A 15,764-nucleotide genomic window follows, 5' to 3' on the forward strand; every position below is an offset into this window, starting at 1 on the left:
GGACGGGCGCTGCCTGTGGGGGCCGGAGGGGCTGCCGAGCCGGCTCCGAGCCCCTGCGAGCACCGGGCCACCCTAAGCGGCAGCACCCTACACTCCCCGCCGCCTCCCTGCGCTGGTGGGGCGCTCGCATCTTGGCCCGCCGCGGTCCGCGGCTCCAGGGAGAGGTGGCTCCGCGTTCCGCCGGCGGGAACTTTGCCCGGCGCTCAAGGGGAAGGATGGAGCCGGGAGAGACCGCGGCGGGGCCCCTCAACCGGTCCCGAGCTGTGGTAGAGCTACCCCGCGGGGAGTTCAACCTCTCCGGGCTGCCAGAGGAGGAGGGGAAGCCCCTCTTTGGCATCGGCATCGAGAACTTCATCACCTTGATCGTCTTCGGCTTGATTTTCACCCTGGGGGTGCTGGGCAACACCCTGGTGATCACGGTGCTGGCGAGGAGCAAGCCAGGCAAGCGCCGAAGCACCACCAACATCTTCATCCTCAACCTGAGCATTGCCGACCTGGCCTACCTACTCTTCTGCATTCCCTTCCAGTCCACGGTCTACGTGCTCCCCACCTGGGTGCTGGGTGCCTTCATCTGCAAGTTCATCCACTACTTCTTCACCATCTCCATGCTGGTGAGCATCTTCACACTCTCAGCCATGTCCGTGGACCGCTACGTGGCCATTGTGCACTCCCGGCGCTCCTCGGCCCTGCGCATTCCCCGCAACGCACTGGTGGGTGTGGGGCTCATCTGGGCTCTCTCCTTCGCCATGGCCTCACCTGTGGCTCACCACCAGCGCATCTTCCACCGTGAGACCAGCAACCAGACCTTTTGCTGGGAGCACTGGCCCAACCCACGCCACAAGAAGGTCTACGTGGTCTGCACATTCATCTTTGGATATCTGCTGCCGCTGCTTCTCATCTCCTTCTGCTATGCCAAGGTGAGGTAAATGGAAAAGGAATGGAGGGTTATGATGGTGGTAGGTGTCCATGATGGTGGTCAGGTCATTTCTGGTCATGTGGAAGGACATGGCAGTGTTGGGAGGAAAAGGAGTAGGGCTGAGTTTATGGCACAAAGGGAGAGAACAGGTTTTATAGCTGGGAGGAGACAACACCTGTGTAGTGGCACAAAAGAAGAGGTTTTATAGCTGGGAGGGGTTGACATTTGTGCAGGGGTACAGGTCAAAACAGGGATCGCATGGGGTGAGCAGGGGGGTGGGGTATGGTTTTGACAATTACTGACAGATTTCCTTGTTGCAGAATGCTGAGAAGCCCCAATGCTCTGCTGCTTTCTCTGTCACCACAACTTTTATTTTCTTGCAGTGCTGTATGAGGAGTTTAACTCAATAAAGTACGTCGAAGCAACAAGTTGTTTAGGCTTCAGATGAAGCCCCGTCATTCTTTAAAATGCAGTGCACTTAAAAAAGACACAAAGTACCAGTTTGGTCTGATCCAGTTAACACATGAAGAACAAAATGTGCATCCCACTGCCTGGTCCCTGTGTGACTTGTCTTGCCCCAGATGAAGCTGATGGGAGGTTTGCCTCTGACTTCAGCAAAGGCAGATAGTTCTAGGGAGCAGCGCATGAGGACCCACCCAGGAAAAAGCAATAAGCAAGGGTACCTGAATATGGGTATTTAAGGATTTTTCTGCTTAGGAAAACTGTCACATTTTTCTGTGAGTAATAATTGTAGCCTTCAGGGTAGGGCCCTCTGCTTGCTGCTGAAAAGAATCTGGAACACCAGTTGCTACCTGCTGAGTTAGGCAGAGATCCTGCTGTTTCTGTGCCAGAAACCTTCAGCTGCAGGATTTCTCTTTGGCAGTGATTTACATTTGAGAGGATAGGGCTGCTCTTGCAAATAAGGACTGCTTAAGTATTGAGAAGGCAGTTCTTTAACTAGCAAGTTCAATAGATGTACCTGAAGTAGTTAATTTGATCAAATAATTTTATGTTCCGTTCTGTATTACATCAGTGTAATTGTGAGGTGCAAATTGAGGCTAGAACGGCATCTGACTCTGCTAGCTCAAGGCATGCAGAGCTCAAAGGACAACATTTCTAGATTACTGCTTGTAGTTAAACAAGTTCAACCTGGCAAATGAAGAAGAAATGCATGTTTTCCTACATAAACTGAATACTGCTTTCCCTGTGTGAATACGCTGGTATTTCATCTACAGTGGTGAATAAGGCTGAGCTGTACCATAGATCATCAGTTTGAGGAAAATACTACATATTGCACAGAAAATGTTACAGAATGAGTGCAGAGGGAGCTTTTCAGCTACTAATTTTTCTGTTTTTCAAAGCCAAAGCATCTTCAGTTTCAGTATAAAGTCTATATGAGAGAAGACTGAAAACAATACTTTAAAAATTAGGATAGTCCTGCACAGTATAGGGAGGAAATAAAGAAATATGCCTAATCAAAATACATGCATAGTAAATATAACACACCATGTTGTTACAAAGCACCTCTACATAAGTAGATCTCTCAATATTAGTATGAATTTGTAGTTAAAACCAAACCAAAAGAACCACAACAAAAACCCCAAGCCAACAATAGCAACCCTATGTAAAAACATGCCCAGAACAAGTTAATGAAATCTAGGCCACCTGATGTTACAATAAAATCATCTACTTTAATTATTGCCAGGCTGGGATCTCATGCTTGCTTGGTGATGAGTTTTGAGTCTGTACGTATGATCCTGCTTGTCATGGTGTCAGGCTGGAAGATGTAACCTGAAGGCATGAATTTTAGAAGATAACTAGGAGATACCTGGTATTCCCATCAGTGTCAATGAAGCTGCAAAATGCCATGACTTGTACAAGGCTATTGAAGGTATTTGTACTTCACAGCTTGTATCCCACTTGTTCCTGCCCTCTTTAGGAGCCACTGGCAACTCTCCACCAGCAATATTTGGGCACATGGGGCAGGGTGAGGGAGAAATGATAGCTGAAAATCAGAGCTGAGGTTTCAGATTTTTCAAAGCCATTGCTCCTCTGACAGACCTTGAGCAAATTGGTCACTGCAAGTTTTATTGATGTTACTAAAGTATTATGAAGTACAACAAGTATTTTGGCTTCTAAATGCACACAGGGTTAGAGGATAGCTGCTGTGGAATACCCTCAGAAGTACTATAAAGATCATAGAATCATAGAACAGTTTGGGTTGGAAAGGACCCTAAAGATCATTTAGTTCCAACCTCTCTGTCACGGGCAGGGATACTTCCCACTAGACCAGGTTGCTCAAAGCTCCATCCAATCTGGCCTTGAACACTTTCAAGGATATGGTATCCACAGTTGCAGTACCTCACCACTCTCATAGTAAAGAATTTCTTCCTAAAATCTAATCTAAACCTGCCCTCCTTCAGCTTAAAGCTGTGAGCCCTTGTCCTGTCACTACATGCTTTTGTAAAAAGTCCCTATCCAGCTCTCTCATAGGCCCCCTCTAGGTACTGGAAGACTAGCACGGGGTCTCCACAGAGCAATTCCAGCTCTCAGCCTGTCTTTGTAGGAGGGGTTAGTCCCTGCATTTGTTTCTTATGGACTTCACTGATTTTCATGAACTGTGGATCAGTGAAATAGTACAATCTTCTGATACAGATTAAGATCTGATACAGATTAAGACAAAGGAGACTAATTTCTCTATTTGAATATAATGCCTTTTTCCAGACTCCTTTAAGGCAGTTCTTTCATAAGAAAATTGCAATTGAACTTTCAAGTTTTGAAAGTCTCATTTTTTAGGCACTCTAATATGGAGCCAAGATCTTTCTCTCTCTCTCTCCTAAATTGTATTTAGAGAGATTTATATCTTCCCCAGTGGATAACCTGCAGAAGTCCTGAAGTAGTGCCAGGTATTTGGAAACAATGTCCTCCCAAAATTCGTCACGTGATGTGCTCTTCAGGCAGAGATTCATGAGATTGTGCTCTGTGTCTTGTGTGTACAGTTATGCCTTTTCTCTCTTCCATGAATTACTTTGCTTCAGTTTCAGCCAAATTTTTGATAGAAAAGTGAAAATATCGAGAAGGAATGATATTACCCTAGTTTTATGAAAACAGCAGCCAATGCGTGAGGAAGGTGGAAAGTCTCCATCATCCTCTCTTAAGGAGTGTCAGTTTGCACTCAGCTGGTAAACATCAGACAAGCCATAGGGGAAGAGGTCTTATGTAGCATCAACTTATGGAGAAGACACATCTTTTTGGGTACACAGTCAACAAGTCACAAATCCATAGGAAACAAGCTTTTGTTGCCTCACAGACCTACTCTTGAAAGAAGTTTACTACTCAAGAGAGAGGATCAGTGATTATGTCATCTTTAGTTGAGTCACAGCACTGCATGCTTGTGCACAGCCTGTATTCTGACTTTTTTATTGCTTATCATACTACTTGCCATATTTTTTTAATACTGACTTTTTGTGTGTGCTTTGTAACAGTGCTACAGCATTTGCTCACTAATGTGTTCTTAAAGGACATAGTGATAAATGATTCCCAGGCAACTTCTAACTACAGTTGGCATCTACCAGGGTCAAGCAATGTGACAACTAATTTTGGATACCACAGCTTTTCAAGGATTCAGTCCTTGAAAGTCAGGCCTCCTTCTATCAAGCTTTTAGGTTGGACACCTGTAATTACTTTTTCCTTTTATAGATGTATGATGTTAAAAGCTTTTTAAAAAACAAATATGTCTTGCTTTGAAAGTATTTCCATTATTATCTATCATTCTGAACATTCTGAACTCACAGAAGTCATGTATGATTTATAGACTTGGTTAAAACTAAGCCATAAAAAGTAAGGGCCTCAACATAGGATACAAGCTTATGTGGTTTTTGGCTTCAGATATTATATCTTAAATTTTGCTGAGCAGCAAGGGGAAAACTTGTTAAACTGCACTAAAAAGAGTGACACACTCTTAATTGAAGGAGTGTGAAGGATCTATTGTGACAATAGAGGTAGCAGCATTACTTTAAAACATGGATTGCAGGTAATGGCCCTTGAGTTTAAATCAGGTTCGTACTATAAAGATGGTTCAGAATGTAGTGTTTACATTATGGCTCTGTTAAACAAGCAGTTCGTTCTTATTAGACAATGTTCTTGGTCAGGCTTTCCTTCTACATGATTGTCAATGGCTGATAATGAAGATGTAGTCAGTGGAAGTATTGTATACATGCTGACAGGAAGACAGAAAAGCTGTTCCTTCCCTCAGAGACAAAAAAGAACAGGGACATGAAAGCTGGAGTTAGAAAAGTTTCATGTTTCTTTTCTACAGAGCTTTTTTTTTTTTTTTAAATGCTACACCTTATGAGAACAGGTTGGGACCTAATTTTTAGCAAGCTGAGTCTTTCATTCCATAGGTTAAAAAATGCAATGCAAATGTATTAGTGCAAATGTATCCACTAATACATGCCAATGTATTAGTGAATAGTTTGAAATACTTTCTTAAGAGAAATAGCCCAAGACAAATTAAGAGGTACATGTAGAATTATTGTTCATTCAGGTAAAGACAGTGGCTGTTAGAGGAACAATTTATTGTTCATTGGCCCAGAGAAGAGATAATTTGAATTGGGCAATGAGGAGAGTGTTTTTCATTTGCCTTGTAGTGTTTGTGCATAAACACGGCTCTTTTTATTCCTCCACGGCATTCTGTGTAGGTCTTTGAGTGCTGTTCCACTGATGTTGATAGGTAATTGCATTTTGCATATTTCTCTTGCTCCTAGTTTGCATACCATCTGGTACACTACTACCTAGAGCCAGCAAGTTTTCACTGCAGATACTTTATTTATGAAATACGTATATAATCTGAAAGACGAGAAGTTCAGAAGGATTCATTTAAACGTTATCACCTAAATTGGCACCAAAGCTCTCCACCATAACCTCCCATCCTCACCAAATATCCAATTTAACAGTTTTGTCTACTGTATCTTTCTTTGGATTGGAGAGAGATGCAATGTAAAAATTTGTGCTAAAAGTTTAAGCACAGAAGACAAAAATACTTGTAACTTTAAAATAAGATTTTGCAGTTCTGTTTTCTGAGACAAGTTTATCTGACTTTAGTTTTGGGCTGTGAGGGTCCAGTAGAAACAGCCCATCACTGCAAATTATGTGAAGGAGGTATGATAGATGAAGCAGCAGTGATGGGAAATGAACTTTGTTTATTACTCACATGCCCTTTTTTTGTTTTACATTTTTCATAGATGGACCCAGCAATTCAGCTGGTTTGTACAGGGTGATGGTAAGTGAATAAAAAGTCTGTGAGCCAGATGGTCATTTTCCTGGTCTTCTGATGGACCTCAGGGGTTTCCTCTGTAGTTTTCTGGTCTGCTTCATACTGAAGAAGAAAGTAGGAATAAAGCCAAAATAGGAGCCTTCTCAGGGAAAACTGATTTTTTTTTTCCTGCTTTTCCTGAGCCCAGGTTGGCCTCCGTAGCAACCAGGATAGTGTTTCAGAATAGGAAGTGCTTGCAGGATGAGTCTTTCACATGTTAGTGCACAGATAACCACAAACGGACTTCACGTAGAGTATTAAGTGGTTACAATTAATTTTTTGTCTTATTGTTGTTTGTGGTTCACTGGTAGCTAAGAGTGGACACTTAAAAAGTGGAATCTGCTGATGGGCTATGGTTATTCACAAATACCAATTTATTTCTTTTAATTCAATATGTATGTATCTAAGATTCAGGGGATCAAGTCTCTAGGTCGTCTTGACTGATGTCTGTCCTGGTAGTGGTTAGCTGTGCTTCCCAAAGAAAATGAAGAAAATGTCCCCAGATGACATAAAAGAACTTGAATTTGCACCCTTTTCCCCACCTTAAGAAGTGCTTATGGACTGTAAAATTTGGTGTTATATTCCTTTAAAAACTTATTTTAATGTTGGATTATTTTACCTACTAAATCTGGATGATCTTACCTATAGTATCATTCTCATTTCATCTTAGAGCAATGTAAAGTGCAACCTACAAGCATCATCTAACTGAGCTCTTCACTCTGATGCTGTCTCTAAAAAATTCCTCTTGCCATATTTTAATTAAATCCTCAAGTTTAATAAGAATATATCTTTTTTATTCTGTATTGTTTGTAGTATGTTAAACACATTCAACTGAAGAGCATATTCCCTGCCCCCCATACCTACAAATCATGCCATAAGAATATACTGGATTCAGTTAATAATGACTACAGATAATGTGGGGCATGTACCTCTATGCACCCACTATCCAAAATCTTATGTGTAAAGTATTATGTTGAAATTTGGATACTGCTCTTGGATGATGAGCCTTTTTGTGACATATTTTCCAAAATCACTTGTGAAAGATGCATGGCAAGTATCATCAAATTGTTGATAAAGGTCACACCTCATGTGTTGGGCCTCATTTTAGTATAAATTACTTTTGACAACCCAAGATTCTTTTGAAGATCACGTGCTGCAAGCATCCTGATTATATTCATCAAAAATCCATCTGAAAAAAGGAAATTATGCAGGTGACTCAGAAAAACTCTGACCCAAAACATACATTTTTCTTATGTTACATTCAGTAAAGATCATTCTAAATTAACAGGTATTGATTTTTAATGGAAGAAGAGTGATTGCCAGTTGTAGGTGCGTGATGGGTTTCCTTGTTAATTCACAATATGTATTTTTAACATAATATGTCTGAATTTTTATATAAGAATTCAGTTGTGGTCTCTTTCATATTTGTGGGTTCACACAGATGCAGATATGTAATTTCTTCAGTTTTCATACTGTTCACTTTTGAAATGTGTAAATTGGATCAGCGATGCTTGTAAGGGAATCATGCAGTACTGAAGAGCATGCTCTAAAATATATGGGTTTGAATTTTATTTGAATAGGAAATGGTTAAATACAATACAAGATGAAAATTAATCTTTTCAGGTTCTTAACCACCTACACAAGAAGCTGAGAAACACGTCAAAGAAGTCAGAAGCATCCAAGAAAAAGGTATATTGTATTCATTACTAATATTTATTTGTTTATGTTTTAGTTTTACGGCTAAACGCATTTGGTGTTTTATTGCTTGTTGCTAAAGATGTAACAGAAAGAAGAAATTTAAATTAAGTATTTAATGAAGTGTGCATTGTCCCTCTGAACTTAGCAGGACTGGAACCTTTTCCGATCCAAGTTTTCCATCACATTGCATCAAACCATTACCTGAGATCCCCATATTTTGAACTTCAAAGCATCTGAAATTTAGACATGGAGACACAATCTGTCTTTAGAACTAAATGTTTTTGGTCTTTTTTTCTCACAGACGTTTTCCCCTGACTAAATAAGGTGATTTTTTTTTTTTTTTAACTAGCTATTTTTTTAATATTTTAATAAAGAATTCTTCTGTTATATGATAAGGCTTTAGAGATTTTGTATTTCCTGATAGGTGCCTATTAAGAGACTTTCATTGGTTCTCTAACTCTTCTACTGATTTTCCACACAATGCATTTTTCTCCTACATCCAAGATGCAAGTTACATACTGGTTACCAGTAGAACCATGAAAGGTCTTTAAAGCAGAATATAAGCTTTGTGATTTAGAACAATATTTGAAAGATGTGTTTATACCGAGGATTTGTCAGTTAATCTAATATGGATTTGGCCACAGTAATCATCAACTAACTTCTCAGTTCATGATATTGGAGTCAGAAAAACCCTTAGGCAGTAGCTCTTCATTTGATCTGATCACTATTTCCATATGGACATGCAGACTGTCTGCAATGTAAATGAGATATATATGGGCTCAACAGGGCCTCAATAGTTAGTTATTATTTATGAATTCTCTATGTTTTTGAAAAATATCCTAGTCAATAGATTTCGATTGCTAGAATTAGAAGCGTTATGTCCCTGATCCTGTAAAATACTTAACATATGTATATATAGTTTTGCACTTAACCTTGTCAAGGCCAATGGTGCAGTTTTCAAAGACATTCTATATATTGCCATTTCTCCATCTAAATTATTCTCAAACTTGAAATATCTGTGCATTCTGCTAAACACTAACTCTTAAGGATTACAGATCTGGCTAGAAATTAGCATTCTTAGCTTCAGGGTAAAGCATTACACACATAATCAAGACTGCTCGGCTGAATCAGTATTCAGTAACCAAAGGAGGAAAAAAAAAGCAAGCCAAAACTTTTCTTTTGCCTTAGAAAATAAGTTTCTGAATCTAAGGCCTACCTTATGTTTTTCAGAGAGACTCTGTATTCACTACTGTGCTAATGCTCTCTCTGGTTACCATGTCTTGTTTATTTCTCTGTACTATCTTGTTAAGAATGCATTTCAGGTGTAATTATACATTTCTAGCTTTATTCAAACCTGTAGGAACATTCTGGTAGTAGAATCATACAGTAAATTTGCTGTTTGTGTGGAAAAAAGTTTATGAAAAATATTAATTTGCCTAAATTATATTTTTCATGTTTTTTGGTCACCAAGCATCAATATTAACATCATATATATCAGGTGGGTTTTATTGCTGATGTGAAACCCTAAGGAAGCTCCCATTAGGTGAACAAGAGCTGCTCTTTAGTGATAGCTTGTTTGCAGAACGTAGTGATGATTTTGAAAAGGTAAGCTCTGAAGTTAGGCTTAGGAGGAAGAAAGGGATAAAACAAATGTTGTGAGGTTTCCTAGTGCAAAATTGCTTATTCAGCAGATATGAAAGAAATAAAAGTTACAAGAGACATATGGTCAGCCTCTGTTTTCAAGTGCATCTATAGTCTACTGAAAGGTGGTGATTTTCCTAGTTACTTTTTTTTTTAGAATTTTGAACAAACTGAAGTAATATACCTCTTTTGAAGTACATGTGGTATCCTGAGAATCTGTTTTTTATTTGAAGTACTAACACATTACACAGTGATCAGAGAATGAACCACTTTTGAAAACAGATGATTGCTTAAGGCTATACAAATTATATTAACTACAGATATAATGTCCTCTGGTTTCTGTTGTGAGATTATACTAATCAACAACAGTGTCTGCCATAAGTTATTTTGGCCTGTTGTCACAGAAATCAAATTTTTTTCCCCATAAGTTTCTGTAAGTTAACTCATATTCTGATTCGGTAGATCAGTCAGTCTGAATTATTACTGAGCATTAATCAGTTCAAGAAGTATAGACCAAGTTCAATAAACTAGTAAAAAGTCTACATATTTTCTATGCTGCAATATTTATCACTCTATGGTCAATGGGTTAGTTTTGGCTGTGAAAAAGAGCCTAAGTTATCTGAAAAATTATATTATAAAATATAATAATTATAATGGCCCATAACATGCTTTGGAATTATTATTAGGCTTTAATTGGGAGGCTAATTTAGTTGAAGGAGGTACTTGTTAGAGGAGTAGATATTAATTAGTTAGGCAAACTGCAAAGCGCTAACTTTTTGTTTCTGAAGTTAAGTGAAAGCTAAAAGAAAACATTGACAGTTAAACTCCACTGTGCCCTGACAGAATTTCTTCAGCACCTGGAGGGTTGTACTGACTGATTCTGTAGCTGTCAGAATGGATCTAATGATGTTGATGGCCCTTCGTCTCATAAATAGTGGAAGTGGAAAATGGATTCAGCACTGAGGATATTTTGCGTTCTGTTTTTTGAATTCAATGTTTGGTGGTGAGCTTTAATTTCCAGATTGGTTTTGACAACGTGCAATCAGCAGGAAATTCAAGCTCCTTACTTTTTTTTTCCCTCTAGTTGTATCCCAGAATGTTGTTATATGACACTCCCTGTGGAAATTCTATCTTTAAAAGAGAGATTTCCAAAAAAATCCCTGCATCTTTAGTAAGCACCTGAGCCACGTGGCTGCTTTAAGCTCTTCCACTGCATGCCTTCATGTATATTAGATCTCTCTTCAAATTTTCATGAGAAGTCCTTGTGCATTATAGTAAAATACAGATCATTAGATCTGGATGAGATTTCCCAAAGACATCTGTTAGCATTGTTTTACATCAGGCTTACGTCCCCCTCAGATAAAGCTAGGCTTTCGTGTAGGGAGTTGGGAACATCACTCTTTATCTTTGAGGAAAGTTATGTGTTTGCATTTTACTATGGCGTTTTTGAGGCTAAGGTTCTCCTTTGCAGTAGTTCCCTATGCAAAATAAAGCCCGTATAGGTAATGGGGTAAAATCAGTAATAAATATTCCAGTGTCGTCTGTCTCAGTATACTTTTTTTTTCCCACCAAATAATGGTTTTGAAACAGGTTTAAAGCTGATTCTTCCAGTGCTCATCAGACATCTGTGTTTTCCTTTCCTTGCCTCAGACAGCACAGACTGTGTTGGTGGTGGTAGTGGTTTTTGGCATCTCCTGGCTGCCGCATCACGTGATCCACCTCTGGGCTGAATTTGGAGTTTTCCCACTGACTCAAGCCTCCTTTCTCTTCAGGGTAACTGCACACTGCCTGGCTTACAGCAATTCTTCTGTGAACCCAATTATATATGCATTTCTGTCTGAAAATTTTAGGAAGGCCTACAAACAAGTCTTCAAATGCCAGACAGGTAACAAGTCACCTCTGAATGATGCTAAGGAAAATAAAAGTCGGATAGATACACCGCCATCCACCAATTGTACCCACGTGTGAATGTTGAGAAGGCCTGTGTGTTGGCTCTTCATCAGTGTCAACTAAACACCAAGAAAAAGCACAATGAGCTTTATCCTGTGTTTATCTTGATAAAACTAATTGGTATTTAATGTACAGAAGTTGCATGCGTAGCAAAAGTCTGTCAAACTGGTATGAAAGAAAGCTGGACTGATCCTTTGCATCTTAGATAGCTTTGTCAAATTAAGCTCTTGGACCTTTTTAAGATATTTAAATATTTAAAGATTTAAAGATATTTGAGAAAAAAATGTTGAGATGATATGTCTATGTTGTTATTCACTAAGCATACAAATATACAAGAAGATGTTGATATGGACAGGTAACTTTCTGACATCTTACTCCATCCAAGTGAAAAGATGGATAAATTTTCTGTCTTAAAGATAATAAATACAGGGGTACTATGATTTCAGAGAGTAAAACTTTGTTCTCTCTTCAGATTGTTTTGACAATGCCTTTTTTCTTTTTAAAGTAAGCATGGGCTCTGATTTGGAGTTGAAATAAGCCATGTACAACTTGAGGCAAGTGCTTTAGAGAGGAAATGCTAATTTTATCTGTTTAACTGATTGTGATGTGTCTTACTGAGCAAGGATGGATTGTTTTTCCACTTCATATGTCTGCCTTACTGTAGACACAGAACTTTTGTGTATGCTATAGAAGGGTTTTTTATGGCCTGTGTGTAGTTGTACCAAAAAGTGGATTTGTGTCTAACTGAGGGAAGCTTTTATTCATATGTTGAATGTGCATGTCCGTGTATGTTTTCTCAGCTTTATAGACTTTGAGATGGAGATACAGTTTTAAATGTGCAATATACGCATATGTTTTAAAATATTATGTTCCATAAAGCAACTCTAGACAATGCTTAAGTATTTAAAAACAGCATTTCCTTAAAAGTTGTGGGGCTTGATATCATATAGTTTTAAACTGGAAATATACAGGATGTTGCATTTAAATGAATTCAAAATATATAACATAAATGGTACAATTCTGCAAGTTCTAAAATAAAATTTATAGTTTCAGCAATTTTATAAATATATTTAATCGGTCTGTAAGTGGTAAACTGCTAAAGAAGTAGTGGAAGGGCCCTTATCCCTTTGAGAACATTCTTTTAGCTGGAATAAGATATGATTTTACCTTTTTTATTAATGACCCATAGACTCATAGAGTAAATCGAATTAAAGGAACCTCTGGACATTGTCTCAAGGCAGGGGTACCTTCAGAGTTATATCACTTCCTTGTCTAGGCAAGTTCTGAAAATTCCTAAGGATGGCAATTCAATAATATTTTTGGGGCAACCTGTGCTGGTGCCTAATTACCACTACTAAAGTATTTTTTCTTATCCAGAGTTGTGATTTCCCTTGATGTATCTTGTGACCATTGCTTTCTTCCCTTTTGCTGTGTACTGAAGTCTTCTTTCTAACTTACAAATAAGCAATTTAAGATGGCAATTAAATTTTCCTAAAACTTCTCCTCTGAAACAACATGTCACTGTTGTGTCCCACATCCTCAGCCAGAATAGTGGCCTTCCACTGCCCTCCCTCCAGTTTATCCATCCCTAGAAGAAATGAAGAGTGTGTTCTGATGTGGCCTCACAAGCACAGAATAGACTAATTGCTTCCCTTGACCTTTGGCTGATTCTTGCTAATACAGCTCAGTATTATAATTTATTACTGCAAGGTTATGCTGCTGACTCATTTAATTTAATTTCTGCTTTAGAAGCACTCTAGTCCTTTTCTGAAGAATAGCAGCGAGTCCCAGTTCAAGTTTCAGAACTTCACTTCTGGCTTTGTTGAACATCATGCACTTGATAGTGGTTACTTCCATTCCTCCAGCCGATCTGAAAGGCAGCTCTGCTCTCCAAATATCCATCACTATCCCAGGTATGGTATCATGTGTAAAATTGGTGAGAGAGTCCTGCACCCTTGTCCTGGTCCTTGAAGATGCTAAGTGGTGTTGGCCAGATGCTCTTTCAGATTCCTTTTTCTCCACAAACTTGATATAAACAAAAAATTAGTGCAACATGGTGGAACATCAGCTATGGAGGGTTAGCACACATAAAAATATTTACGTGTATGTGTCAGTATTGGAATCTTGAAATCAGTAAAATGATATCAAAGACATGCTATTGCATGTGTGGTGTTTGTGTCCATTTGTTCATATGAAGAGATCATTTGGTGATAATGCTAGGAAAACAAATTATATGGAAAAAAAACCAATCTCAACTGGAGAAGAATGGTTTATCTATGCAGGAAACCATTTCCTGGGTTAGGAATGAGGTTCAGAAACAGCCTAGAAAGAAGTCCCTTTGAGTTTTCAGATCCTCTTCACCTCAATCATTCCAATTATTAAAGCACTATTAGACTTCAGCTGAATTTACAACATGATAGGAAATTCTGCAATTTTGCAAATTATTTTTTAAAAGAAAATATTTGTAATTTTATTCCTTTGAATAAAAATTACCATGTAAATCTATAACTGTATATATTTAACAAGATGGATTTATTGTTTTATCTGGAGAAAGCTTTTATTTCTTAATTGTACATAATTTTAAACTTAGGAGCTACATCTCTTTGAAATTTTAAAGATGAGGGGATGGGGACTGTAGTAACAACTTCTCAGAAAGGTCTTACCTCATTCTTGGAGAGTATCAGTAAAATTTCCACCTCACTTTTCAGAGAAATTTTAAGAACCAGTTCATACCCCAAGGCTCAATTTCCTTCTTAAAACACGCCTTTGTTGTTCCATGTCTCTGGTGTGTGACTTTGTCATACTTAGTGGTGACAAGAAAGTTGTGAATATAAAAATAGTGTTAATGTGTGCTGTCAACTGTGTCCAACCTTTAAGCAGCTGAGCAGTTGGTCAGGAAAGCGTCATACCACAATAATGGAAGATTTGAGTAGAAAATCAGGGAATGATAAGATCCCTTACAACTGAGTATCTGCTTCCAAGTTCTGAGCTTACTGGGGGGAATTGCTATTTCTGGTGGAAAGCAAAGCAAAAGTCTCACCTCATTGACTGTTCTAATAAGGTTTTTTACATCTTTTTTTTTTACCAGAAAGGTTAATTTCAGTGTACATGAAGCAAAGAAGAGGAGGAAAAACAGGTTTCTCTGGGTAGGGCTGAATTTTCCACTCATAAACATAATATAATTTAATTCCACCATGTTGTGTAAATTTGAAAATATGCTGTACAAAACAAAATAGTCAACAGGAATGATTACTCAAATTCCTCTCAAACTAAAGCAAGATACGTATTTGTAACCAAGGAAATTCCTGTATTTCCCTTAAAATTCCTTAAAATTATATTTCTCATGAATTCTGAGAGTTGGAAACAGCTACTAATATATTTTTTTAATAAAGTCCCTAAAATTTTGTTGTATGTGTGCTGCCGAAGCGCTACCTCGCTGTGCTGCTTCACAAGCATCTCCAGAAGTACAAAACATACAATGGGCTTTCAACACTAGGGATGTATCCAATCAGATCAAGTACTGGGAGTTGCTCAATTCGTCTTAAAACTGTGTCTTAGTGGAGAAATGTAGAAGTCTTTCCTTTTCATAGTTTTGTCTGCAGAGTGGATGAAAGACCAGAGGAGGGGTAACATCTCTGTAACACCTCATGCTAACTTAAGAGGGTCTCCTTTCTTGCAGGCTCTGGAAAGCAGCTCTGTTCTGTCCATCTTCTGAGGCTGTACTAAGATATTCCAGCAGGTTTATAGCCAAGTTTGCGTTCTATACATTAGATTTTCTGGTTTGTACCACTTTTGCCTTAAAAAGATACAGAAGTCTCATTAAAAGAGGTAAATAAATTATTCCATCAGGGTTCTTAGTGCCATGTTTGCCCTTCCAGGTTGTGAGTAGATGTTTGAGATATAATACTAAAGATTACAGCGGTGATCTTCTTCAACTAAAAAAGCCTAAAATACATTTTCAAGATATGTGTAGAAACATTGTGCACTACTGTACATAAATCAGTTAGGATCCACAGCCAAAAAAAAAAAAAAAATTAAATGGCACTTAGCCAACATACTGTTCATGATGTGCAAACACTGAAAAATGAAGGAATTTACTTACCTATATGTTCAGCTAATTGTATCACCCACCTAACTAATTTTGAAGAAGGGAATATTTTCAGTTTCAGTGAAGCTGACACTCAGTTGCTGCTTCTGAGTCATTAGACCACACTATTTTCAGTCAGAAGTGTGTACTAAACATGT

General features: G+C 38.4%; 1 protein-coding gene across 1 annotated transcript; it reads left to right on the forward strand.

Annotated features, from left to right (window-relative positions):
- The first annotated feature begins 211 nt into the window (after positions 1 to 211).
- On the forward strand, positions 212 to 14,930 carry GALR1 (galanin receptor 1). Its single transcript, XM_050323014.1, has 3 exons — positions 212 to 917; positions 7,854 to 7,919; positions 11,220 to 14,930. Exons 1-3 carry the CDS (start codon positions 216 to 218, stop codon positions 11,535 to 11,537), a joined length of 1,086 nt encoding a protein of 361 aa, XP_050178971.1. The 5' UTR covers positions 212 to 215; the 3' UTR covers positions 11,538 to 14,930.
- Positions 14,931 to 15,764: the final 834 nt, after the last annotated feature.

Source organism: Myiozetetes cayanensis, unplaced genomic scaffold (assembly GCF_022539395.1).
Source record: "Myiozetetes cayanensis isolate MyiCay16 unplaced genomic scaffold, myiCay2020 scf1, whole genome shotgun sequence".
Classification (NCBI taxonomy): Eukaryota; Metazoa; Chordata; class Aves; order Passeriformes; family Tyrannidae; genus Myiozetetes; species Myiozetetes cayanensis.